Genomic DNA, 27,312 nt, shown 5'->3' on the forward strand with positions numbered 1-27,312 from the left:
ATACCTTTAAAAACTTGTACCTTTTGCAATGTAAATTTTGTAAATCGTTCATGGGGGCGGGCTCTCTGCTGACCGTTGCTGTTCCTCCAGCACATTGACGCCGCCCCCCAACGCTGAATTTCATATCTCAGGACGGCGCCCGTGGTCCCGCACATGCGCTGTGCTACTGTAGCGGGACTGTGCACGTGTGACCGCTGGTGACGTTTTGTGCAGGCACGAGGTTATGGGCGGCGCTGTGAGTGTCATCAGCAAGTGCCGCCCATAACCTCGCGACCGCACTTTCCCCTCTTCCAGCGTTCTGCGCAAGCGCTTGCTGGCCAGATGACCCGACGTCACCTCTTTCCCATCTTGCCCTGCTGCAGGATAAGATGGGAAGGCGGTGACGTCAGGTCATTTGGCCGGCGAGCGCTTGCGCAGAACGCTGGAGGCAGTGGGGGAAAGCGCGTCCACGAGATTATGGGAAGGCACTTGCGATGCAGTCACAGCGCCGCCCATAATCTCGTGCTTGTGACACACGTCACCAGCAGTCCTGGCGTGGGCGGCACCTCGGGCGCAGTGGGCGGCGTCCTGATGGATGAAATGGAGCGTGGGGGGGACGGTGTCAATGTGCTGGAGGAACAGCAACGGTCAGCAGAGAGCCCGCCCCCATGGACGATTTACAAAATTTACATAGCAAAAGGTACAAGTTTATAAAGTATTTAATTTGGTTTAAAAGGGGCCACAAAAAGTACAGGAACCTTGCTAGAATGCAGCCCACGAGCTGCAGAGGGGGAAACTTTTTGGTTTCAAGCTAAATTTCTGATGACAGGTTCCCTTTAAAGTCAATGAGAAGTTTCAAAACGCATCCTTAATCAAATTTCTAGCGTTTTACATGCTTGTTTGATGCAGAAAACATGCTTTTTAGACAAATTAAATGCCTGCGTTTTTGACATTATATTAAGGGCATGATATGTCCCTTTACACACACACACACACACACACATAGTCTGACAATTAAATTTATGAATATCAATAAATAAACGTTATTTTATACATAAATATTAGCACACAGTTATCATTTTAATAAAATAAGCCATTTTGGGTATGATTTTAATCATATTTGTTATCATTTTTTTCCCTTTTTTTCCATAGTGTTTGAATGTTTAAACTTTTTATTTAGCATTGTATTTGTCTTCAAAATGTATCTGACTTTAACCAATGAAAAAGCATGTAAAACGCGCTAAAAAAGCAAGCGTATTTATAGCGGTTTTGCGGTCAAAACCAAATTTGACAAAGACCATTTCTGCCAGAGGATGCGTTTAGAACTGCAAGTAACTGAACGCAACGTGCGCACATAGCCTTAGGCTATGTGCCCACGCTGCGGAAAATGCGCGGTATTTGCCGCGGATTTTTTGCAAAAATTCCGCTGATTTTTCAAAAATCTGCAGCACAGCTACTCCCCAGCCATTTCTATGGCATTCGGGAACTGCTGTGCCCACACTGCGGATTTTTCCGCAGTGGAAATAATGCGGATTTCCCTGCGGAAAAATCAGCAGCATGTCAATTATTCCTGCGGATTTCTCCGCAGGGTCCCATATACTTACCTGCCTCACCGGAGTCACTTTCTCCGTCCGGTGTACAGGAGCGCGGTGAATCCAGGTACAGGAAGGAAGAGGTGGGCGGGGCCTGCACAAGCTCCGGTCATGTGACAGCCGGAGCTAGTTCAGGCCTTCCCACCTTCTCCTGCAGACGCTGACAGAGTGACACGGCCGCCGGAAAGCGAGGTGCTGCATGATGGAGGTAAATATGAATACCCGATCACTGCAGCACTTGTTCTGCATGGAGGATGCAGTGCCGAAGCCATGGTACTGTATCCTCAATGCAGAATGCCCGCACCATATCCGCAGGACATTCCGCAGCATGGAAACAGACAGAAGTTGTGGTGCAGTTTCCTGGGAGCACCTGCGGATATATCTGCAGGACACTGTCCCCGTGGGCACATAGCTTTAAAGTTATGGCTCTAGAAAAAAGGGGAGGAAAAAACAAAAACGCAAAGAAAACAAACCGGAAATTGGCTGCTTTGCAAAGGAGTTAAAATCTACAGGAATGAAAGGCAGAGTGTGAACGTCGGAGTTTTATAAATGATACATTAATAGTCAATTAAAAAAAAAAAAAAAAAAAGTTTCTTCGGCGCTCTATTGGGAGACCCAGACGATTGGGTGTATAGCTACTGCCTCCGGAGGCCACACAAAGCATTACACTAAAAAGTGTAAGGCCCCTCCCCTTCTGGCTATACACCCCCCGTGGGATCACGGGCTGATCAGTTTTTCAAGCTTTGTGCGAAGGAGGTCAGACATCCACGCATAGCTCCACTGTTTTTAGTCAGCAGCAGCTGCTGACTATGTCGGTTGGAAGAAAAGTGGGCCCATATAGGGCCCCCAGCATGCTCCCTTCTCACCCCACTTTTGTCGGGTGTTTGTTAAGGTTGAGGTACCCATTGCGGGTACGGAGGCTGGAGCCCACATGCTGTTTTCCTTCCCCATCCCCCCTCAGGGCTCTGGGCGAAGTGGGATCTTACAGGTCTCCAGGCACTGAGACCGGGCTCCATCCACAGACCCAGAGAACCTGCTGGATATGGAGCTGAGTATCGTCAGGGACAGGCCCTGCTACATTCAGGTACTCTGTGTCCCCGGGCAAGCGCGCACACACACACCAGCATTGCTGGGAGTGTTAGTGCGCCGGGGGCAACAGCGCGGAGCGCTCGTGCTATTATTCACTACAGCTTTGCTGAGTGACTTTATGTATTGGGAACTGCCACGCCGGCCGCTGCTGGGTGTTTTTTACATTGTGGCGCGGCTGGGACTTGTGGTGCGCCGGGGACTTCCGCGCTGGCCGTGCACATGGACGGCCGCGCTTATTACTCGAGTCCCCGGCTTTGCGGCCTAGTTTTCGTTTCGTTCCCGCCTCCAGCCCTGCCAGTCAGGGGAGAGGCGGGACGCTGTACAGACAGTCAGCGCCGAGGGCTGGAGTCTGCTTTGCATTCTCCAGCCCACTTCACTGGACACAGTGGGACGCCAGTTTCCCGCTCTTGTCTGGGGCACGCCCACGGCCCGCCCCTCTTCACAGGACGCCGGCAGCCATTCCTGCACGCAGTCCGAGCTGGGGAACGGAGACATGCTCTGGGCAACCAGTCACAGGGCTCTGGCGACCACACACCCGCGTTATAGGCGGGCGGTAAGCAGCACCTGAAGTGCTGACCCCACTAAATACCGAAGTGTCCATTTGTATTTTATGCTTGTATGCTATACACTGCACTGTACGGTCGCTATTTTTGGCTATATGCCCTCCTAGATGGCGAGATAACAGCAGCAAAAAAAGCAAGGGTGCTAAGGCACAGGTTTTCTATGCTGCTTGTATTGCATGTGCTGAAGTGTTCATTTGTACTTATGCTTGTATGCTATACATTGCACTGTACGGTCGCTACTCTTGGCTATATTCTCCTAGATGGCTGGACAACAGCAGCAAAAAAGCATGGGCGCCAAGGCACAGGCTTTCTATGCTGCTTGTATTGCATGTGCTGAAGTGGTCATTTGTACTTATGCTTGTATGCTATACATTGCATAGATGGTTAGAATACAGCAGCAAAAAAGCAACACAGGCTTTCTATGCTGCTTTTACTGCATGTGATACTGTTCCACCGGCAGGTTCCACTGACCCCCATTGTGTGCAATGCTCCCCTGTAGCACTTGGTCAGCCGGGGTCTCTACTAGAGGTGGCCAAAGGAACCACCTGTGAACCCTGTCCAGGGACAGGGACGGAGTTGCAGTTTCGGCTGATAGATTGTCATGGGATAGAGACTTTGCAGTCCAGACAGGCCATGGGCAATCTTGATTAATGCTCCCTGGCCACCCTCATTTGGAACATAATCAGTGCTCCGGGGGGGTCCCAGGCATTCCAGGGTGAAGGCTCTGACACGGACGACAGTCCCAGACAGCCTAAGCTAGCTCGCTGGGTGCGGCACTCGGCTTCATCACTGGTCAGGGTCCCAGCAGGAGGACTCTCTGTATGATGAGGCAGACGTAGCTGATCAGGGCTTTGGTCCTGACACCGCTCTCAATCCGGATACACCGGATGGTGACGCCATAGTGAATGATCTTATAGCGTCCATCAATGGAATGTTGGATATTTCTCCCTCAGCTCCCCCAGTGGAGGAGTCAGCTTCACAGCAGGAGAAATCCCTTTTCAGTATCTCATGCGTATATTGAGTACTTTTCTGGCCACGCTGACTTCAGAGACGCAGTTCAGAAACACCACGCTTACCAGATAAGCGTTTTCTCCAAACGTATTAAGGATACACGTTATCCCTTCCCCCTGACGTGGTAAAGCGCTGGACCCAGGGTCCAAAGGTGGATCCCCCAATCTCCAGGCTTGCGGCTAGATCCATAGTTGCAGTGGAGATGGGACTTCACTTAAAGATGCCATTGACAGACAGATGGACCTCTGGTTGAAATCTGTCTGTGAAGCTATCAGCGTGTCGGTTGCTCCGGCATTCGCAGCCGTATGGGCACTCTAAGCTATTTCAGCTGGTCTTGCGCAGGTGGTGTCCTTAACCTCGCAATGTCTGCATTGCGACTTACCCTAGTAATGCTGTCCTGGAGGGACAGTCGAGGTTTCGGTCCTTCCCAGGCTCGGGCAGGTCCCAATTGTCCTCGTCCAAAAGGGCTCAAAAGGCTCAGAGGGGCTTAGATTCCGGCCGGGCTCAATCACGCCCAAGGAAGGCAGCCGGAGGAACCGCTACCAAGGCGGTCTCCTCATGACTTTCAGCTCTCTCTCTCCGCATCCGCGGTCGGTGGCAGACTCTCCCGCTTGGCGACATTTAGCTGCCGCAGGTCACAGACCGGTGGGTGAGAGACATTGTGTCTCACGCGTACAGGATAGAGCTCTGTTCTCGTCCTCCGGCTCGATTCTTCAGAACTCCCCCCCCCCCCCCCCCACCACCGAGCCGATGCTCTTCTGCAGGCAGAAGGAGTGGTAATCCCTGTTCCTCTTCAGGAACAAGACACGTTTTTTTCCTCCAATCTGATTGGGGTGCCAAAAAAGGGTGGCTCTTTCCGTTCCGTTCTGGACCTAAAACTGCTCACCAAGCACGTGAAGGCCAGGCGGTTCCGGATGTAACCCTCTGCTCCGTCATTGCCTCAATGTCTCAAGGAGATTTCCTAGCATCAATAGACATCAGGATGCTTATCTCCACGTGCCGATTGCTCCAGAGCACCAGCGTTTGCTACGTTTCGTTATTGAAAACGAGCATCTTCAGTTCGTAGCCCTGCCCTTCGGTCTGGCGACAGCCCTACGGGTTTTCACCAAGTTCAGGGCAGCAGTGGGAGCAGTCCTGCACTCTCAGGGTCACTCTGTGATCCTTACTGGGACGATCCACTTGTCAAGGCACCCTCTCAAGAGGCATGCCAACACAGCCTGAACGTGGCGCTGGAGACTCTCCAGAGTTTCGGGTGGATCATCAACTTTTCAAGGTTAAATCGGGCACCGACCCAATCGCTGACATATCTGGGCATGGAGTTTCACACTCCCTCAGCGATAGTGAAGCTTCCGCTGGACAAGCAGCGTTCACTACAGACGGGGGTGCAGTCTCTCCTTCAAGGCCAGTCACACCCCTTAAGACGCCTCATGCAGAGGCAGTCACTTTCGCGCAGTTTCATCTGCGTCCACTTCAATGGGACATGCTTTGCCAATGGGTTGGGGAGTCGACGTCCCTAGACAGGAACGTCTCCCTTCTCAGACGGTCAAGGACTCTCTTCAGAGGAGTCCATCCTTCAGATCAATGTTCTGGAAATCTGGGCAGTGTATCTTGCCCTGCAAGCCTTCCAGCAGTGGCTGGAAGGAAAACAGATCCGAATTCAGTCGGACAATTCCACAGCGGTGGCATACATCACCCACCAAGGCGGAACACGCATCGCCAAGCCTACCAGGCAATCCGGCGGATTCTGATGTGGGTGGGAGACAGAGCATCCACCATATCCGCAGTTCACATCCCGGGCGTAAAAAATTGGGAAGCAGACTTCCTCAGTCGCCAGGGCATGGACGCAGGGGAATGGCCTCTGCACCCAGAATGGTGTCAGGAAATCTGTTGCCGCTGGGGGGTGCCGGACGTCGACCTAATGGCGTCTCGGCACAACAACTAGGTCCCGATTTTCATGGCGCGGTCTCACGAGCAAAGAGCTCTGGCTGCAGGCGCCCTAGTTCAGGATTGGTCGCAGTTCCAGCTACCCTATGTGTTTCCACCTCTGGCACTGTTGCCCAGAGTGCTACGCAAGCTCAGCTCCGATTGCCGCCGCGCCATCCTCGTCGTCCCAGACTGGCCGAGGAGGTCGTGGTTCCCGGATCTGTGGCATCTCACGGTCGGCCAACCGTGGGCACTCTCAGACCGGCCAGACTTACTGTCCCAAGGGCCGTTTTTTCCACTGAATTCTACGGCCCTGAACCTGACTGTGTGGCCATCGAGTCCGAGATCCTAGCGTCTTCAGGATTATCTCAAGACGTCATTGCCACCATGAGACGGGCTAGGAAGCCGACGTCTGCCAAGATCTACCACAAGACGTGGAAGTTATTCTTATCTTGGTGCTCTGCTTAGGGAGTGTCTCCCTGGCCATTTGCATTGTCTCCTTTTTCCTCCCTTCCTGCATCTGGATTGGGAAAAGGTTTGTCGCTCGGCTCCCTTAAAGGACAAGTCGCAGCGCTGTCGGTATTCTTTCAGAAGCGCCTAGTACGACTTCCTCAGGTACGCACGTTCCTGCAGGGGGTTATCACATTGTCCCTCCGTACAAGAGGCCGTTAGACCCATGGGATCTGAACAGGGTATTAATTGCTCTCCAGGAGCCGCCCTTCGAGCCTCTGAGGGATGTTTCACTTTCTCGATTTTCACAGAAAGTGGCCTTTCTGGTAGCGGTCACGTCTCTTCGGAGAGTGTCCGAACTAGCAGCGCGGTCATCCAAAGCTCCCTTCCTGGTGTTCACCAAGATAAGGTAGTGCTGCGCCCGATCCCAGAGTTTCTCCCTAAGGTGGTATCCCCTTTTTATCACAATCAGGATATCTCCTTACCTTCCTTTTATCCATTTCATCGATATGTAATGGCTTTGCATTGTTGGATCTGGTGTAGAGCACCCAGAATCTAAATTCCCGCACGGCGCCCCTGCGCCGCTCGGATGCACTCTTTGTCCTTGTCACTGGTCAGCGCAAGGGGTCGCAGGCTGCAAAATCCACCCTGGCTCGATGGATCAAGGAACCAATCCTTGAAGCCTACCGTTCTACTGGGCTTCCGGTTCCATCAGGGCTGAAGGCCCATTCTACCAGAGCCGTGGGTGCGTCCTGGGCATTACGGCACCAGGCTACGGCTCAGCAGGTGTGCCAGGCGGCTACCTGGTCGAGTCTGCACACCTTCACCAAGCATTTTCAGGTGCATGCCTACGCTTAGGCGGATGCCAGCCTAAGTAGATGAGTCCTGCAGGCGGAGGTTGCCTCCATGTAGGGAAGGGCTGTTTTTACAGTCCAAACGTGAGGTATTCATTTACCCACCCAGGGACAGCTTTTGGACGTCCCAATCGTCTGGGTCTCCCAATGGAGCGCCGAAGAAGAAGGGAATTTTGTTACTTACCGTAAATTCCTTTTCTTCTAGCTCCAATTGGGAGACCCAGCACCCGCCCCTGTTTCCTTCGGGATTTTTGGTTTGTTCGGGTACACATGTTGTTCATGTTGAATGGTTTCAGTTCTCCGATGTTCCTTCGGATTGAATTTGTTTAACCAGTTATTGGCTTTCCTCCTTCTTGCTTTTGCACTAAAACTGATCAGCCCGTGATCCCACGGGGGGTGTATAGCCAGAAGGGGAGGGGCCTTACACTTTTAAGTGTAATACTTTGTGTGGCCTCCGGAGGCAGTAGCTATACACCCAATCGTCTGGGTCTCCCAATTGGAGCTAGAAGAAAAGGAATTTACGGTAAGTAACAAAATTCCCTTCTTCTTCAGTTTATACTGAAAATGAGAAAATAGCAGTGGGGCAACAAAAAAGTCTTAGGCTAAGAACGCACTTTGCGTTCTCCTACGTGCGGTTCTAAACGCACGTTTTGGGCTTAATTGATGTGACCAAGGTTGCCTTTTTCAGAATTTTAGCGCTGAAAACGCATGCGTATTTACCGTGTTTTAGATGCGTTTTCACCTGCGTTTAGACAGATGCGTTTTGAACATCAAGACACTGCTAAATAAAGTTTAAACAGTCAAACAGAATGAAAAAAGAGAAAAAAGGATCAAATTATATTAATGCGAAAAATAATGAAAATAGATATATTTCATAAAATTATAGCGGTAATATACATTTTATCGCTAAAATAGCAATAAATGCATATTTTTCTTAAATATAATTGTCGGATTATGTGTGTGTGTAAAGGGACATATCAAATCATTATTTTGATGTCCAAAAAGCATGTTTTCTGCACATAAAAAGCAGGATTTTGAAGGAATCTTGGTTTTTGCCATTTGTCATTGACTTCAATGTTAGCAAAACGCACCCAAAATGACAAAAACAATTGACATGCTGCTTCTTTGAATGCATGGTTTTTGCCACAAAATATGCAAATTAAACGCAGCGTTTAGAAACGCAAAGTGCGGTCTGAAAATCACCATTTTCCATTGACTTTGCTGGAAATTCAAAACGCATGCCTTTTGGCATGAAAAAGGTGCAGTTCAAAACGGACCTAAAAAGCAGCTGAAACACAAAGTGCGGTCTTAGCCTTAAGGTACCTCTCCAGCATTTTGTTTCTCTATTGCAGATCTGGAGTGGTGCCACTAATCTAAGTTCCTTGCACTTAGTTTCATACTCGCCTGCCGTCATCTTCATCTATCGGCGCTGAACCAGTCGGTCTTCAGCAGTTTGTGACTTGTCAGATTGCTCCAGTGTTTTTTGGGCGATCGGGAAGTCACAACTCCATGTAAGTCTATGAGGGCCAGAAAGAGGTTCTCTTAAGGCCCTGTCACACACAGAGAGAAATCTTTGGCAGATCTGTGGTTGCAGTGAAATCATGGACATATTGTTCCATTTGTTCACAGCCACAAACCTGGCACTAATTGTCCACAATTTCACTGCAACCACAGATCTGCCACAGATTTATCTCTGTGTGTGACAGGGCCTGGCTGTGTGCGCTCTGCACCGCACCTAAAAGGTGTGCTTCAGAGCGCAGCTGAAAATCTCCGTTCTGAAGCGCATGGTGCCGGCAGAGAACGTGCGCTCTGCCTGCAGCTCCTGCCATAGACAGAGCAGGGGCTGCCGGCAAAGCGCACGGAAGAAGTGACATGTCACTTCTTAGAACGCGCACTTCGAGCAGCAGCCGAAGCGCTGCGCTCTAAGACGCCATGTGCGCACGGCCCCTGCACAATCTCCATAGATTATGCAGGGGACGCAGGACGCATGCAGTTATGCTGCGCTACAAAGCGCAGCGTAACTGCATGTAATTACGCAACGTGCGCACATAGCCTTAGACTTGTACTGACAGCTTGTGACCGTTACCTCTGACTTCAGGTTAAAAAGATAGCGGATTGAGACAGCAATGCCGGGAGGCGCTGAAGACGGCCAGTGGTGACTTCAGGGATGCAAATGCTGGAGTGCTGCTTTAAATTACTTTTATGCATTTGATGTCAATGGTGGAATCTATTGTAGTGCATGGGTCAGATCCTCATATATAGTATTGTCTTTTTTTGGCAAAGTGTTGCTTTGGCACAATTGGTTTTATAAGGCCCAATCACGCTCATTTTGTTATGCCCTTTTTTTTTTTTTTTTTTTTTATACACGTTTCATTGTTTAGTATGTTTTAGCGAAGGCTAGGAGAAACTATGTGGGGGGAATCGCCAATCAAAAATTTCCCAACTAGTGCAGGCAAAAACACCAATGAAGGAAATAGTGACCCAAACCAAACAAGTAGTCAAATCATAAATCTTTATGGTAGATATTAAAAAAAACAGCAGTTCATTATTACACTTTGATCATCCTCCTCCTTGTTGCATCTTTCCGTGTCATAACAGGGCTGCTAGCTATTTAACACTTGTACCCTGGGGTTTTCATTAGGCATTTATGTAACAAACTCCTCACATACCTCCAGCATTGTCTCTATAATGTACACCAGGGGTTACAAACAAAATTGTATGTATTTTTCAGGAAAGGAACATCATGTTATGCTAGCACTGTCACTACTGTAATTGTGGCTGCCTCTTTGGGTATATCCCTGTCACCATTTTATCCTGCATATTTTGCATATATACATTTGCCTTAATGGATGAGCGCTGCTGTAATTTGCTGCCTACCCCAACACGTTTCGTTTGTCAAAGACTTCGTCAGGGGGCGCTGGCGATGGGGGGGGGGGGGAGATGTAGCAATCCTATAGGAAGCAGAAAACATGCAATTCAAAAATAACACCGAACATGGAAAAAGATTACACCAATTGGTTGGGGGAGTTTGGTGGAAGAACTTGATCGGCTGCAAAAGGCCCTGACTAATGATGAGCAAATTTCTAAATACTCAGATTCGCAATACTCGTAGCAAGTACTGTCTAAGGCTGTGTCCGCACTTTGCGTTTCCACCTGCGTTTCGAGCAGCAGTGTTTTCATGCCAAAACGCATGCGTTTTGATTTTCCATAACAGTCTATGGAAAAGGATGATTTTCGTTCGCACTTTGCGTTTTAAAAACGCTGCGTTTAATTTGCATAAATTGGGGCAAAAACCATGCGTTCAAAGAAGCAGCATGTCAATTGTTTTTGCCATTTCTGCAGCGTTTTGATAACATTGAAGTCAATGAGAAATGTGAAAACGCAAGCAAAATCAAAATTCCAGCGTTTTACCTGCTTTTCAGGTGCAGAAAACATGCGTTTTGGACTAAATAAACGCATGCTTTTTGAACATGAAAATAAAGATTTGATATGTCCCTTTACACACACATAATCCGACAAATCAATGAAAAATATTAATTTATTGCTATTTTACCGCTAAATGGTTAAATACCACTATAATTATATGAAATTTAAATATTTTCTTTAAATTTTCATAAATTATATTTGTGGCCCTTTTTTTTCTCTTTTTTTTTCATTATGTTTGACTGTTTACACTTTATTTAGCAGTGTCTTTATGTTCAAAACACTATGGAAAAGTATGTAAAAAGCGCTAAAAACGCACCTAAAACACGGTAAATACGCATGCGTTTTTAGCACTATTTTGTGGTCAAAAGGAACTTTGGGCAAAATCAATTACTGCCAGAGGGTGCGTTTGGAACTGCATGTAGGACGACGCAAAGTGCGGACACAGCCGAATACTCGCGTATACATTCCGAATAGTATGTGCAATGCAAGTCAATGGGGAATATTCGCAATGTAAAAAGTAACCCAAATGCTGCACTGTTTGGCATGCATACGCGAGTATTAGACCGTGCTCGTCACAAGTATTGCGAATCCGAGTATTGCGAAACTCGCTCATCATTAGCCCAGACCTGAAGCTCCTCCAGCACCCCTGAAATGAATGGGAATCGTGAGCCCAAACTCTCCACAACATCACGTTCTGACCTCACAAATGTTCTGGGAGAAGAGGCAAAATTCCCACAGACGCCTCCAAAATTTGATAGATATCCTTCCCAGAAGTGCGAGAAGCATTATACCTACAGAGGACGACTCCATATTAATGTCTATGGATGTTTTTCCTTTTATAGTGTAATACACATTGTTTTACTATGGGGTCTGAAGAGAATAGATGAACCTGTTTCTCAAGCATAGATGTCCTTCACCAAACCCATTCACAAGTGACTCAGTTCAGACTACGAGGATTAACTCTTCTTTTTTTCTAATTTCAAGGACTAATGTTGTGTAATAACTCTTCATTCCGCTTTCATTAGAGCAGCGGCATGTGATATCATTAGTTATTAGTCTCTCAGTCCAAGAGTTGGAGTGTGAAGAATCCTCAGAACCAGCGCTAAGTAACCATTTGCCATTTAGAGTGACTCATTGATGCAAACTGAGAAAATATTTGTGTTTTTTTTTTTTTCTTTTTTCATTTTTTTTTCTGTCTATTCGGGCAACGATGGCAAAGTTAATTATTGCTTTTACTCAGCAAACTGTAATTATACATTAAAATACTTCTAGTAGCGGCATCGATGTACGTTCCCATGTTGTGTGTATTCACAATTATCTTGTTGGATTTATGTGATGCCCTTGTTAGCATCCTTGGATAAATATTTAACGTTGACTGGATCCCATGTTCACATTGACTTGAGCAGTATGTCATCAGAAGATCAACTTTAGTCTAAATCAGATTTTTTTTGTAAAATGTAATTTTCAGAGATGGTTGTTTCCTACACGTGTTTAAAAAAATCTTAAAATTTTGCAGTTTTCACTCTTAAGCCTCATTGTAGTCAGACACATCTGTTCTGTGGAGATCATTTTCACACTTGCGTTATTCTCATCACAGGCAGGATAACCATGACTGGATAACACCTCTATATACAGCTGATAACACAGGCTCCACCATCCACAATAGGTGATATCACAGCTCACCTCCTCCCCCTCCTGTACAGTTACTCTTATACACAGGAGGTAAGACAGGATCCACCATTCATAATAAGTGATGTCTCACAGGTGTCCCCCGCTTCCTCCTGTATAATGGCTGATAACACAGGATCCACCATCCACAATAGGTGATATCACAGCTCACCTCCTCCCCCTCCTGTACAGTGACTCTTATACACAGGAGGTAAGACAGGATCCACCATTCATAATAAGTGATGTCTCACAGCTGTCCCCCGCTTCCTCCTGTATAATGGCTGATAACACAGGATCCACCATCCACAATAGATGTCACAGGTCACCTCCTCCCCTTCCTGTACAATGACTGATAACACATCTTATACACAGAGAGTAAGACGGGATCCACCATCCACAATAGGTGAGGTCACAGCTGTCCTCCTCCTACTGTATAATGACGAATAACACTTCTATATACAGTAGATAACCCAGGATCCAGCATCCACAATAGGTGATGTTACAGCTCACCCCCTCCTGCTGTAAGACTGATACCCTAGGATCCATTATTCACAATAGGGATGTCACAGCTCACCCCCTCCTCTTGATGTAACACTGATAACCTAGGATCCATCATTCACAATAGGGATGTCACAGCTCACCCCCTCCTCTTGATGTAACACTGATAACCTAGGATCCATCATTCACAATAGGGATGTCACAGCTCCTCACCCTCTCTTTCTGCTGTACAATGACTGATAACCCAGGATGCACCATTCACAATACGTGTTGTCACAGCTCACTGAGGATGCCTATAATCCACAGGTTATAGGATATGCCCACAACACTCTCCCATAGAAGTCAATGAGCATTTCCTTACTGATGCCGTTTATCATCCATGTGGCTGCAGTAAAGCCAGTCTCTGAATGCTCTTAGACGCTCATAAAAACCCAATAACGGGTTATGAAAATAAAATATAACTCACTATTTGATTATAATTATTAAAAACAAGTGCTAATTCCTGTTAAATACCGAAGTGGATGGCATCAAATCCTACATTTCGGCACTCTCTGACCTGCAGCTCTCTAGTTGTTCCAATACTACAATTTCCAGCATACCTTGACATCTGCAGGCTTGGGGTTTGTTGTTTTTAAATGGGTATACCAGTTAAAAAAAAAATCAAAACAAAGTTAAAGTGTATCCTTAGTATATGTCATCATCAGTACTGGATGTTAGAGGGTCTGACATGTGGCCCCCATTGATCAGCTGTTCTCCCCCGGGTTCAGCGCCAGCACCGCTCCATTCATCCTGTAGTGGTCGCTCCCAGTTCTGCAGCTCGGCTCCTGTTCCTATTTCCTGTGGTTGGTTCATGGTCCCTCCATACTGGACAGATTGGCTGACTGCTCATCTCTACATAAAAGCTGGGCCCCTGCCCGATGTGTACGCACAAAATAGGGAGCGGGCTCATTTTGTTGGGGGGAGAATTTTGCTTTTTGTATCAGTGAATTTGGGGAGGTATATTGAGATTTACTTCTCTATGAGATCCCAAATCTGTCACAGCACTTCTGTGAATAGGGGGTGATTTGTGATGGGACCATATATATTGGGGGAGTGGGAGGGACCCAAAGGGTTTAGTGTAAAAGCATAGGGTTTTAAAATATTGTTTTGGAGATTTAGATTATATTCTAGTTTTTTTTTTTTTCCTGATTTCGTCGTCCCTTGCTCAGAAGTAGGAATGTGAGGATTGTGTTACTGGAACATGAATGTATAGAAACGCCTGCACCGTGTAGAGGTGGAGGCAGCATTAGCCCCTTGTGTCCTTCTCATGTTAGAGGGCTTTCCTATGACTTGTTTCCATGGAGATGTTGTGCATTTCATGCCATTTGTTTGGAGGAAATCCTATAGATTTGAGTGACACGCTCTTTATTAGTAGCATACATTTGCTCGCTGCTTGCACACTCTCTATATTATCTACTGCATGCGCAACCGAGGCTTCCAGTGATTGGTCTGGCATAGAATTGACACTTGTAAGCTGAACTCAGGCGTGCGCAGGAATCCTGGTCAGCCTCTGTTCACATTTGCATTTTTATTTCTGTATTTCTATTACATTATTGAAACCTGCAGGTCCCACTTGGGGACCCTACAGCTTTATGATCGTTTAAAGCCGGCCTCCGGAGTCTCGAGTGCTGCTGTGATTTTACCTACAACACTCTACAACATGCAATGTAAATGGAAGAGATGAACAAAAACACTTGTGTATCACGGATCTATATTTTACCATTCATGGCCAATACATATATGGTTTCATATTTATTTATTTTTTTATTTTCTTTTTACTCTGGTGTGTTGTGTCTTTTTTTTTATTTGTTGTTAAATAAATAACCATGGCGTTTTCTGTCAATGCACAGCAAACATCAGCATATTCATGGAGGCACCTTTTTTAGTTCAGTGGGTTGCTTTTAAAATTGGCATTGTTCTCATGTGGTTGTGTTTTTGTAGTATTTTTTTTTTTTTTTTCTAACTTGCGGTTTTAAAAGCTGTAAAAAAAAAAAAAAAAATCTCATTCATATTGTGAATTAAGTAACGTTTACATCTTTCTTGATACCTAGAGCTTGGCTTTTATGTTGTTGGTGTTATTGTTTTTGTGTATCAGTGGAAAGAAGTGTGCTGGTTTTTTATTTTGTTTTTGTTTAATATCTATTTTTAGACCATAAAGGACCAGTAAATAATTTTTTTTTTTAAAGACTTGTGCCCCTTTTTTGTAGCAATTATTTTTATATATCAGACATGAGCTTTTTTTGTTACGTATAACTACTTTAGCCTGGCCAGAAGCGCTGGTTTATAAATTGATGTTTTTTTTTTAAAATTTATTTTATTTATTTTTAGGTTTAGGTACACTAGCAGGTGTGTGTTGTGTTTTTTTTTTTTAATTTTATTTTATAATTTTTACCACTGGAGTGGTACAAGGTTTCTGACCCTACTCTTCTACTTTCCTGCCATCATCTTCATTTTCTGTCACCACCGTGGTCAGTCTCTGGCAATTTGTGACATCCCAACTACTCCAGTGTTTCATGGAGGCATCGGAGGTCAAACTTCAATTCAAGTCTGAGAGCCTCATTCTGGTCTTGGTCTTGCTCTTAGGGTAAGTGCCCACGATCAGGACTCGCTGTGTCCTGGACGCAGCGGGTCCTGACCTGCGGGGCCGTGAGTCTCCTCTGTAGGAGACCGCAGCTGCTCATACCCATGGTCAGGGTTCAGTGCGCTGCTTGAGCGTTTCAGAGAAAGACACGGCCTACAACCTCTATAGTAGATTCATTTTACAGTCCAGTGTAGAATATCCATGGTTTTCTGGAAACCATCGAAAAGCCGATATGGACAGATTACATATACTGCATAATTGTCCTGCTCGTGGTCAGATTTAATCAAGCCCATCACATTCAACTCTAGGAAGTGCAGAAACTTCAGAAGACTGATTTATAAGCCCCCAAGAAGGAAGGTATGAAATACAGCATTATGGTATATGGTGGAAGCATGCACACGTGGAACAATCCAGTGACTTCAGCAGACTAATATGGTGCTGATACGCAATTAGGTTTTAGTCATTGTTCTTTTTCTCTAAACCCGTTTCTGTGCCATAGACTTACAATAAGAGATGGGACGGTGCAGCCTGACTATGCTGTTTGTAATTATTTTTGCCACAGAAGTGTTTGCTACCATGGTTTTCGCTGCTGACGTGGGCTAGCTTTCCTTATATCTAATTCCAATGCCTTTGATTACCCATATAATAGAAACTTTGGAGAACCCGATCTACCTCTTCAGCAGTTGTGAGGTTGCACAGTGTTCTGTAGTTGCTTCCATCTCTTCTTTTGCGACATCTCTGCTCACCATGAGGTTTTATGTAGGTGACGGCTTTTTTGGAAGATTGTGGCCTGCATTATTGAGTTCTTCTAGAGGTGAATTATAGCGCGGTGCTGCTGCTTTTGGCTTTTTCAAAATTCATAAACCAAGCTGAAAAAACAAGTTATGTGAAGCAGAACTATCACTATGGCAGGGGGCAAACTGTTGTGGCCATAAATATTGTTGTGGTTCATAGATAAGCAGTGTGAAAGTTGTATTGTCCTCTGATTGGGGTCTGGTCCGGGCTGTGATGCCCCCAGATGCTCTGAAGAGCACATTTCTTAATTGATGTAAAAAGACATGAATCCATGAGACACATTCATTCCTACTCTGAATGTGTCACCGGTCATCATAAGTTTGTATTCCCATAGTCTCCTGTCTCTCTGGGACTTGAAATTCCCTTTCAATACCAGCAATTTCATGGCCATGATGCTGTGGGCTGGGTTACAGAAATGTTTGGCCACAGGTAGATCCATCCTTTTTTCTCTAATTGTGTGGCGGTGAGAATTATGTGGGGAGACCGGACAACAGCTCAGGACAAGGATGAATCTCACCTGCAGGGTGTCAGTGTCTGCCCGCAGTGTCAGCAGCCTGTCACGCGGCAGCGCAGGCAGACACTGACACCCTGCAGTGCTGGGAGCCGCGGGGATGACGATCGCTGCTGTCAGGAGGTGAGATCATTACCTGCTGTGACGATCTCCTGCCTCCTGACGTCACCGCTGTCACTGCTGTCTATGCCAGTCTCGCGAGCGGCCCAAGACTGTCACTATCGGTGACGTCACGGGCTCTCGCGATACTTCTGACAACGCGGCGGGCATAGAAGCCAGTGACAGCGCTGACGTCAGCAGTACAGGAGATGATCACAGAAGGTAATGATCTCATCTATGCTCCTGATGGCAGCGCTCGTCATCCCCTGCAGTGACCTGAGCTATTGATGTTCGCTCAGGTCACTGCATTGCTCTCCCAGCCAATGGGGAACATTGTGTTCTTCATTGACTGGGACAGCGACTATGGTATGGATCGCCGTGCCCCCCCCCCCTTATTGGATTACGCCGGACGTGGAATTGATTGTGCTCTTTTCAATAAATTGATTAAAGAGGGAATGTTTTGGGGAGTGTTTTTTCAAATAAAACTTTTTTTGTTGTCTATTTTTTATTTCTTACTGACTGGGTTGGTGATGTCAGGTATCTGATAGATGCCTGACCTCACCAACCCCAGGGCTTGATGCCAGGTGACATTACACATCTGGCATCAACCCCATATATTACCTCGTTTGCCAACGCACCAGGGCGCGGGATGAGCTGGGGCGAAGCGCCAGGATTGGCACGTCTAATGGATGCGCCACTTCTGGGGCGGCTGCGGCCTGCTATTTTTAGACTGGGGAGTGTCCAATAACAGTGGACCTCCCTAGTCTAAGAATATCAGACCCTAGCTGTCCGCTTTACCTTGGCTGGTGATCCAATTTGGGGGGGACCCCACGTTTTTTGTTTTAAATTATTTATTTAATGTAAAATAACAGCGTGGGGTGCCCTCTATTTTGGATTACCAGCTAAGGTGAAGCTGCCAGCTGTGGTTTGCAGGCTGCAGCCGTCTGCTTTACCCTAGCTGGCTACAAAAGATGGGGGGACCTCACGTCGTTTTTTTTTTTTATTTATTTTATGGCTAAATACAAGGCTAAGCACCCTTTAGTGCCACATGAAAGTCACTAAAGGGTGCCAGCTTAGAAAATGCAGGGAGGTGGGACATTATATAGGTCTTTCTCATCTATCTATCTATGGCTCGTTTCACACCTCAGTGAAAAACACTGACGTTTTTCACTGGCGTGTAAAACACGCACATGTCCCTGCGTGTGCCGTGAATTATGGCACACGTGGGTTGTCTAAGTGCAATCCGGGCTCCATTCTCCATGGCCCGTGATTGCACTTAGAAATCAACTCACCTGTGTGCGCTCCCGCTCTCCATGGTGCTGATCGCTCCCGCGGTGCAGCATCCGGCTGGTGCTGACCCCCGCAGCAGCTGCTTCCGGGTCAGCTGTGTCGTGCATCATGAATATGCATGACAGTAATGAGCCGGCTCAGAAGCAGCAAGCTGCATGGGCTGCAGAGAGCGCCGCTGAAGCCGGGTGAGTAAAAATGTTTTTTATTTTAAAAGCACGTTTTTTTCTGGCACGTGTTTCATGGACCACACCACTGCGTGGTCCGTGGAACATCAGTGATGCCAGAAAAAAATGGACATGTCTCCGTGCGGCAATCACGCACACGCGGGTACGCTGCACGGAGACACGTGCAATGAAAAATCACTGACGTGTGACCAGACCCATTCATTATAATGGGTCTGCGTATGTCAGTGATTCTGGTACGTTTAAAAAAAAAGCACAAATGTACCAGAATCACTGACGTGTGAAACAGGCCTATCTATCTATTCATCTATCCATCTTTCACTCTATCCATTATCTTGTCTATCGATTATATTATTTATTGCAAAACCGCAGGGACCAACCTGCGGTAAATCCGCGGCAAATCCGCATGCGTTTTTCCTGCGGATTTTGAAATCTTCAACTCCCAGAAGTTTCTCAAGATATTTTCTTGAGAAAAATCACTTTTCTAGTGCGCACAGAGTCCACGTAGACTTATCTGTTCAATGTTACACAATATCAAAGATCAAGGATGTTTTCCTGTATAATTAATGGCAATGTATCTGTAAGAATCATGTGCAATATAGATGGGGTGTGTGTGTGTGTGTTTTTTTTTTTTTTTCTCATGAAAGGAAAAAAATAGACTAATTTTCATCAGTGCGCTGGGTCTGATTTTCATCCACTTTTGGTTCATGGCTCGGCTTTCACAGTCTGGCATCTGTTTTTATACATTTAAAAAAAATAACATAAAAAATAACTTTTCAAATCTTTTCCTACCCACGTTAGCGTTGATTAGACAGTGAAAACTGGACGGACCCATTCACTTGAATATCCACAAAATGATCAAACTGCCCGATCTTTCATGTGAACATGCCCTTATAGTACATCTGAGAAGAAAGCAAATGGAATAAATGACGTGAATCATGGACACATGAATGAGGCCTGAAGCGGCTCATGCCCAATGAGATGTTTTACTTTACTTTTTACTGACTTTTCCCAAACATATAAAGGAAATCTTTGCACACAGTAAATACCGTATTTTTCGTTTTATAAGACACAAACTAAATTTAGAAGAGAATAGGAAGAAATCATTTTTAATGTTAATATGAGGGTCCGTTTTACAATCCTAGTGCGTCTTATACTGTGTTTCCCCGAAAATAAGACAGTGTCTTATATTAATTTTTGCTCCCAAAGATGCACTAGGTCTTATTTTCATGGGATGTCTTATTTTTCCATGAAGAAGAATTCATATTTGTTGTTGAACAAAAAAATGAACATTTTTTTTATATACTGTACAGTAGTTTTCAACACAAACCAGCATAAACAGACAAACTGTGAATCCTATCAAGAATTTCTTGTTACTGCCATTATTTCCATATACAACATGCCCTGGTGTTCTGTTCGGCGGCCATGCTTCCAAACAAAAACTTTGCTAGGTCTTACTTTCAGGGGAGGCCTTATATTTAGCAATTCAACAAAACCTCTACTAGGTCTTATTTTTAGGGCATGTCTTATTTTAGGGGAAACAGGGTAATATCTCACCGGTGGGAGCGGCTCAGGAGGGTCACAGGAAGCAGGGTTGGCGGGCTCGGAGGAGGTGGTGTCGTGGCTCAGGAGGGTTGGCGGATGGAGGGTGGGCTATACTGAGCACCATTGATCTGCCAGCAGACTGTGGGCTCCATTGAATTGCACGAGATTGACTTCAAGAAAATGGCCACAGAGGCGGCACATGCGCAGATTGGACTCCGCAGCCATCTTCTTGAAGTCCATCTCGTCAATATGCGCACGCGCCATGTCAACGGCCATTTTCTTGCAGCCCATTGCGTCAACTGTGGGCAATTCAATGGAGCCCGCTGTCAGATCAATGGCGCCCGCCGCATCGCCAACCCTCCGTCCTGTGACTGTTCTGAGCCGCTCCACTGCAGTGACACCCCCTCCTCCAAGCCCTCAGTATTGCCGACCCTGCCTCTTTTGACCCCGCTCTACCACCGCCGCTCCGGTGAGCCATACCTGGATTGTAAGATGCACCCCTATTTTGCCTCCAGTTTTGGGGGCAAGTGAGTGCGTCTTATTATCCAGAAAATATGGTACGTTATACAATGCCACATGTCACAGCTTCAGTCAAAGGGAACATTGGTAAATGCCCTTGAAGTATATTAATGGAAATAAAAAATGAGATGTGACCAGTGCCCGTGTGACGGTGGAGCAGTGACCCTGCACACTGTGTCATGCCCGTGTGACTGTGGAGCCGTGGCCCTGCACACTGTGTCATGCCCGTGTGACGGTGGAGCCGTGGCCCTGCACACTGTGTCATGCCCGTGTGACGGTGGAGCCGTGGCCCTGCACACTGTGTCATGCCCGTGTGACGGTGGAGCCGTGGCCCTGCACACTGTGTCATGCCCATGTGACGGTGGAGCCGTGGCCCTGCACACTGTGTCATGCCCGTGTGACGGTGGAGCCGTGGCCCTGCACACTGTGTCATGCCCGTGTGACGGTGGAGCCGTGGCCCTGCACACTGTGTCATGCCCGTGTGACGGTGGAGCCGTGGCCCTGCACACTGTGTCATGCCCGTGTGACGGTGGAGCCGTGGCCCTGCACACTGTGTCATGCCCTTGTGACTGTGGAGCCGTGGCCCTGCACACTGTGTCATAGGGTGCAAATTCTCTTTCAATAATATTTTTGTTGGGGGCCACATAACCTCATAATTGTAGTAACATTTGTGCTCATTCTCTTTTGTTTTGACACGTGTAAATAATCATCATCATTTTTTTTTTCTTTGTCTTTTCTTTTTGTCTTTAGGTTTAGTCTCTGAAAAAAAAAAGTCTCTACTCCGTGCAGAGCGACGTGTGAAAAGCGGCAGGATTTGGGAAATTCAGGGGGGGGGAAACTGGAGAAAGGAGAATGGAGCTTCAGACTCTACAGGAGGCCCTAAAAGTGGAAATTCAAGTTCACCAGGTAAGAAATCTTCACTATATGTCTCCATTAACTGAAGTTGGGTTTATTAAGGGGGTTATCCAGAAGATCTCATGATATATGTGCACTACAGGTCATCAGTATCAGATCGGTGGGGGTCATCTTGGTACCCCACTGATCAGCTCTGGGGACCCGTGGATGTAAGCAATGTCTGGTGTGACACGCTGCGGCTCCGTACGTTGTTTATTGAACGCTGCCATTTGCCGCTGTTTATATCCTAATTAGTCACTGATACCATTCACACGTTCTCATACCGTGCTTACATATTTCGCGCATATTTCGATATATTTCTGTCTACAGCGGTTTTTGCACTTTTCACACCACCCCTCTTTTGCATTGTGACTGTCCAAGCAGCCACTTTCCAGAACTCCGGCTTCGGTCCATATGCTTAGCTCAGAATGCACAGTTTACACCCACTTTTTGTAATTCCCATAAAATTGCATCTTTATCCCAATATTTTGTAACTTTTTGACATTTCAAAAGCCTTCCAAAATGATCCCCACTGACTTTATATTTGGCTCCGTCAAGTTCCAGAATTGATAACAAGAAAAACATTGCCGTTCCTTGGCTCATCTTCACCATTGCCTTGGATCAGATTGTCATTTAGTTTTTGGTCACTGTCATTTTTTTTTTTTTCAGTGATTTTTTTTCATCTGCAAAAATACAGTGAAACATTGCAGCACTTTCCTACCCACCACAGTGATAAAGTCTGTACGCACCATTATCTGTCCCTGATTTTCACATCTGTGGGACTTGAATGGTTAACCGGTTCATTTTAATCTGTGACTTGGATTAAAAATGGACGTCACTGTGATTTTATTTATTTTTTTTGGACACTAAATCACATCAAGATTGAACAGCCTCATAGACTATAATAGCTGTGTGTTTTTATCTGTGAAGAGCAGTGATACGACGCGTGCGTGAAAAACGATTGTGTGCACGAGGCCCTAGATCAGCGTCCAGTAAGGGATGTGAGAATAGCTGTTTGGGCCGAGGAAAAATTTAGGAAACTACTTTCACTTTAATGCTTGTAATATTGATTTCTAATACTTAACGTCTGGTTATAAGTTACCCTTTGGGCTGCCGTCACACATTGCTGGGATCTTTCATCAGCCGAGTCCTTTCTATTGACAGCATGTGCAATAGTGACCTCTGCAGGATACAATCAGGAACTCCATCCTATGAGATACATTTCTAACTTTTCCAATTTTTGTGACTATTTCTAAATAATAATAATAATAATAATAATAAAGAAAAAAATCCAACTATGTTTTGATGGCCCAAAATATGACCTACATGACAATTTACACAATCCACACACCATTGTGCCTGAATTATTTCAGAAGGTTTGGGGCAGCAGAAGGCCGGGGTGGGGGTTTACTCCGACGTCTCTCGGTACTTCCTTGTCACATTCTGGACGCTCTGATTGGATAACAAGGCTGTCAGTCACTGGGCCTCATTATGCAGCTGATTGGCAGCGTGTGAGCACTTTACTTGCTGCCACGTTTCTGTTAGAGAACTTTTACAGTAACTTTTTTATTTTAATTTGTATTTTGCGGAACTCCTTTTTCAGAGCAAGATGATTATTGGGAGGAGGGCTTTTGTAGAGATACCAAATGGAAGCTAATAAGACCCTTACCTTTGGCAATAGACTTCTAGGACATTTTATAGGGTATTCTTGTTTTGTAAAGTGACAGCATATAACAGCTATGGGATTACCACAGATTTTGAGAATGAAGGGACTGCAACTGTGATTCAGCTGCGCCCCATCACTATTTAGACATGCCCAATGGCACCCGGCAGCGCAGGTGTCTGATCACGGCTTCATTCATTTGAGTTGAACTGTGCTGTAGTTCCCTGCAAAATGGGTGTCCAGAGCGCTGCTCTGCAGGGAAAAATGGTGAACGTAAGACTGTGCGGAATCCGTTTCGTTCTCATGGCCAAATCCTCATAAGTGACGTAAATTTATGACATGGGAATACCTCTTTAAATAAATCTTTGCCCTGGTGACGAAAAGCCTAGCTATAACTCTTTAATTGAGTTTCTATTACTCCGTGCATTGTGACCAAATATAATGTAATCTGTAAAGTAAAATAAAAATTAAAATGAACATCAAAAAAAAAATCGCGAAGTCGCGGGTGAACCTTCTTAAGATGCAAAATAAAATATATTAAATCTAGGTTAATCTGAGCTTAGTATCGTTCAGGAAAGCTGCACATTTGCTTCTGCCGGTCGGCTTCATTTTTGTAGTTTTTGTTCTGGTTTGGCTTTTGTATAAGCGTCTGCCCCCTTTTTTTTTTTTATTTCCTAGTGTATGTTAGATGTGGAATTATTCATGAAGGTTCAGGAAAATCCATTTCTATAGGCAACCTAAGTAATTAGGTAGTAAATTGGATAAGTCACCAATTCTATATTTTGGGAAAACGCCTTTAAGTTTTCAAAGTACAATATTGAGTAAAACTGACTTCTACAGCTGAACCCGAATAAGTTGCCTATAGACCGGACTTGCTGCTACTGAAAAGTGCTATTCTCTGAATTGTAATCTAAGACATTTATGGCATCATTGTTTATCTAAAAAGAAATGGATAAATAAGTACTGATATATATATATTTTTTTTTCCTTCCACCAGAAATTGGTTGCTCAAATGAAGCAAGATCCACAGGTAAAATTTCTAATTTTAAAATACTTTGGTATTTGTTTTATGGTGTGTTACTAAATGATGTATTACATGAAATGGGTTAATTTATTTATATGAAATATATTGCTATAAGAGAACTTCAAAAATCACCAGAGTGGGAACTTACCAGCGCCGTCTCTCCTCCGTGCAGCGTGCGCTAGAAAAACTCGACTAAGTTAGGACTGCTCACTTTTTGGTTATGTTCATCCCAAAAAGACCCCCATGGACAGATAGTTTACACCTGCCCCTAAGAGTCAAAACACCATGAAATAAAATATATGTATTTTTTTATTTGTATAAATATTAAAAAATAGACTGACAAAATTAAAAACAGTAGAGGAGCAAAAATATTCAATAATAGGGAAATTCAAGAGGCAGTATATGCAAATATAAATACCAACGGGACTACAATAAATAGGTAGAAAAATATACAAAAAATAAAGTTAATTTCAAATATCAATAAATGTATAGCCTGATAAACCTACAAAATGTTTCTCATAAATATTCCTTATGCACAGCCATCAAAAATATAAAGTGCATAGTGCTCTAAAGTGAGAGTGCTGCAATTAATATAGTATGAAGAATGGGTTTAGATGTGCATTACCTATGTGCAGAGTCCGTGGAATTCGCCTGCCTGCTGCCCGACGCGCGTTTCGTCCTGCATTGGACTTTCTCAAGTATAGACACTAGTCACTTTTTTGGTTATGTCAAAAAAGAGGGGCATGGTTTTATGATTGCGGCATTCAACCCCAAAACGTTCACAATGTATTTATACCTTTTCTAGTTAGTTTTTTGTTTTTTTTCTCTCTTCTCTCTGTAGAGCGGTTTTCATGTTCATTGAGGCAGATTTATCAATTTTGTGTAATTCGTAGACCTTTCAAACTTACGAATAGACGGTCTTAATATGCGCCAAATTTATTTATCGAGGTCCATGTCCTATGGTAAACCCTGCGTGTCATTGGACTGTCTAGACTAAATCCGGCAATACACATTAGATGGCTGTCAGACGAAGAAGGCTTCAGCTGATCACAATCTCGGCCGACTCTCCCATACACAGGAGCACTCACTCAATCTAGTGCCATTATGTTCTCCTAGACGCCAGCTGAGAAGGCACAGAGCGTCCAAGTCTCCTAGGCTCATAATAAAGATGGTGCATGTCGAGAAAGACAGTTGGGGGGGGAATTTTCAGTTGGGGGGGTTTGGTTTGGAAATTCTTCTGGATTTTGGCACTTCGTTAAACTTAACAAACTTTGCCAGTTTTGTTTTTTCTTTATCGTTCCTATGGGAGACCCAGACATTGGGGTGTTTAGCTTCTGCCTCCGGAGGACACACAAAGTACTACACTCAAAAGTGTAGCTCCTACCTCTGAGCTTATACACCCCCTGGAGAACCAGATCTAGCCAGTTTATCGCTTTGTGTTCAGGAGGCATACTTCCACACATGCATTCTCATCTGATTTTTCATTTTTGGAAAGAGTTTGAAGAAAAGCGGGTCCAAGCCTGGACTCCCGGCATGTTAAGGTTGATTCCAAGGCTGGAGCCTTACATGCCGTGCTCCTTCACCATCCCTCCTGGGCTCTGGCTTGAAGTGGGAGCCAGCACGGTTCTCCATGCTTGGCAGGAGACCGGTCTCCCTCCGCAGCCCTTCAGAATCCTGCTGGACCGGAGCACTCATCCCCAGGGACTTGGAACCTTGCGTCTCAGCAAGCTAAGTACCTGAGACGTTTATATATGGCGGTCCCTTGTACTTTATTGTTGTGGGAGAGTGTGCTGAGTGATTTTTGTGACATTTCCGGCGGATTCTCTGGCTGTCGCCTGAGAACCGCGCCGATGGTGCCTGCGCGCCGGCCGCACCGCTCAAATTTAGGCCCCGGCTTCGCCGGAGGCCTACTTTCGGTTTCACTGCCCTCGCATGTCATTCATGCAGAGGGACAGTGCGGCTCCGCCCAGCGGCCGTTCTGCACAGGGGAGGGACACTCCTCACTGAGTACATGTCTCCTCCCCTGTAGGTCTCTATGGCCCTCCAGATCCCGCTCTGAGTGAGTCCCGCCCCCTCTCTTCGCTCCGGCGCCATTTTTTCAGCGTTTTTCCCTGCGATCAGCACTGGCTGCAGCATCCCTGCTGAGGTGCTTGGGGGTCCGGGCTTTGGGATCTGGAGGGCACACAAACCACTCCAGCGGTCTGGTAAGCCACAACCTCCGGTTGTGGACCTTCTGTATATACTCTCTGGGGGTCATTCTGGCAAGCCCCCACTTCAGCAGCATGTCTCACACGAGGAGCAAGGCTCCAAAGCTGTATTCAGTATGCACTGCATGTAAGCTCCTGCTGCCTGAGCCGAGCACCTTTCCACATTGTGATGCCTGCTAGAACCTGACGATGCCTCAGCCTGGAATCGCACCCCCAGTGGTCTCTCCGGCTGCTCCGGCTCCTGTGGCTGAACCCTCGGCTTGGGTAGAATCCTTTTCTAGGTCTATCTCCCAGTCTTTTGCCGACTACATGGGACAGCTGTCCAGGACTTTGCTGAACATGCATCAGCCCCTTTCACAGGGCGCCTCTGCTGCTAGGGCTCTCTCAGCGGAGCTCACAGAGGATTCATCATCTGGTCCCAGACCCCGTCCTCCTAAAAGGAGACGCAGGGCTCCCTCTCCTTCCTCGTCCCGCGGCTCTGTTTCAGACACTGACTCGCGGGACGAGGAGGATGACTTTACAGGGGGCTCGGAGGCTAACTCCATGTGCCCCATTGATCTGTCCGAAAGTGACTCAGATGTTAGTGATTTGATTGCATCCATTAATTCTGTACTGGATCTCAATCTGCCAGTATCAGAGGAGCAACCCTCTCTGGCAAAAGAGCACAGTTTACCTTGCCTAAGAGGCCAAAGAGTGTGTTCTTTAACCACTCCAGTTTTCAGGCCGCTGTGACCAAGCCCAGGGCCTGTCCTGACAAACTCTTCCCAAAGCGTGGTTCTGATGACCGTTTTCCCTTTCCACCTGAGGTGGTCAAGGAGTGGGCTCATTCACCAAAGGTAGACCTTCCGGTGTCTAGGCTATCAGCCCGGACCGTTGTATCAGTTGCTGGCACCTCTCTTAAGGATTCCAC

General features: G+C 46.0%; 1 protein-coding gene across 6 annotated transcripts in view; it reads left to right on the forward strand.

The window, feature by feature from the left end:
• PHF21A (PHD finger protein 21A) overlaps positions 1 to 27,312 on the forward strand; it is a 193,377-nt gene that overhangs the window by 32,525 nt on the left and 133,540 nt on the right. For all 6 annotated transcript variants that reach the window (XM_075326484.1, XM_075326479.1, XM_075326482.1 and 3 more), the window contains exons 2-3: positions 21,365 to 21,520; positions 24,169 to 24,201. In XM_075326484.1, coding sequence (XP_075182599.1) covers positions 21,467 to 21,520; positions 24,169 to 24,201 — 87 coding nt within the window. In that variant the 5' untranslated portion in view covers positions 21,365 to 21,466. The remainder of the gene's footprint in view (positions 1 to 21,364; positions 21,521 to 24,168; positions 24,202 to 27,312) is intronic.

The sequence above is a fragment of the Anomaloglossus baeobatrachus genome, chromosome 10 (assembly GCF_048569485.1).
Source record: "Anomaloglossus baeobatrachus isolate aAnoBae1 chromosome 10, aAnoBae1.hap1, whole genome shotgun sequence".
In the NCBI taxonomy this organism is placed as follows: domain Eukaryota; kingdom Metazoa; phylum Chordata; class Amphibia; order Anura; family Aromobatidae; genus Anomaloglossus; species Anomaloglossus baeobatrachus.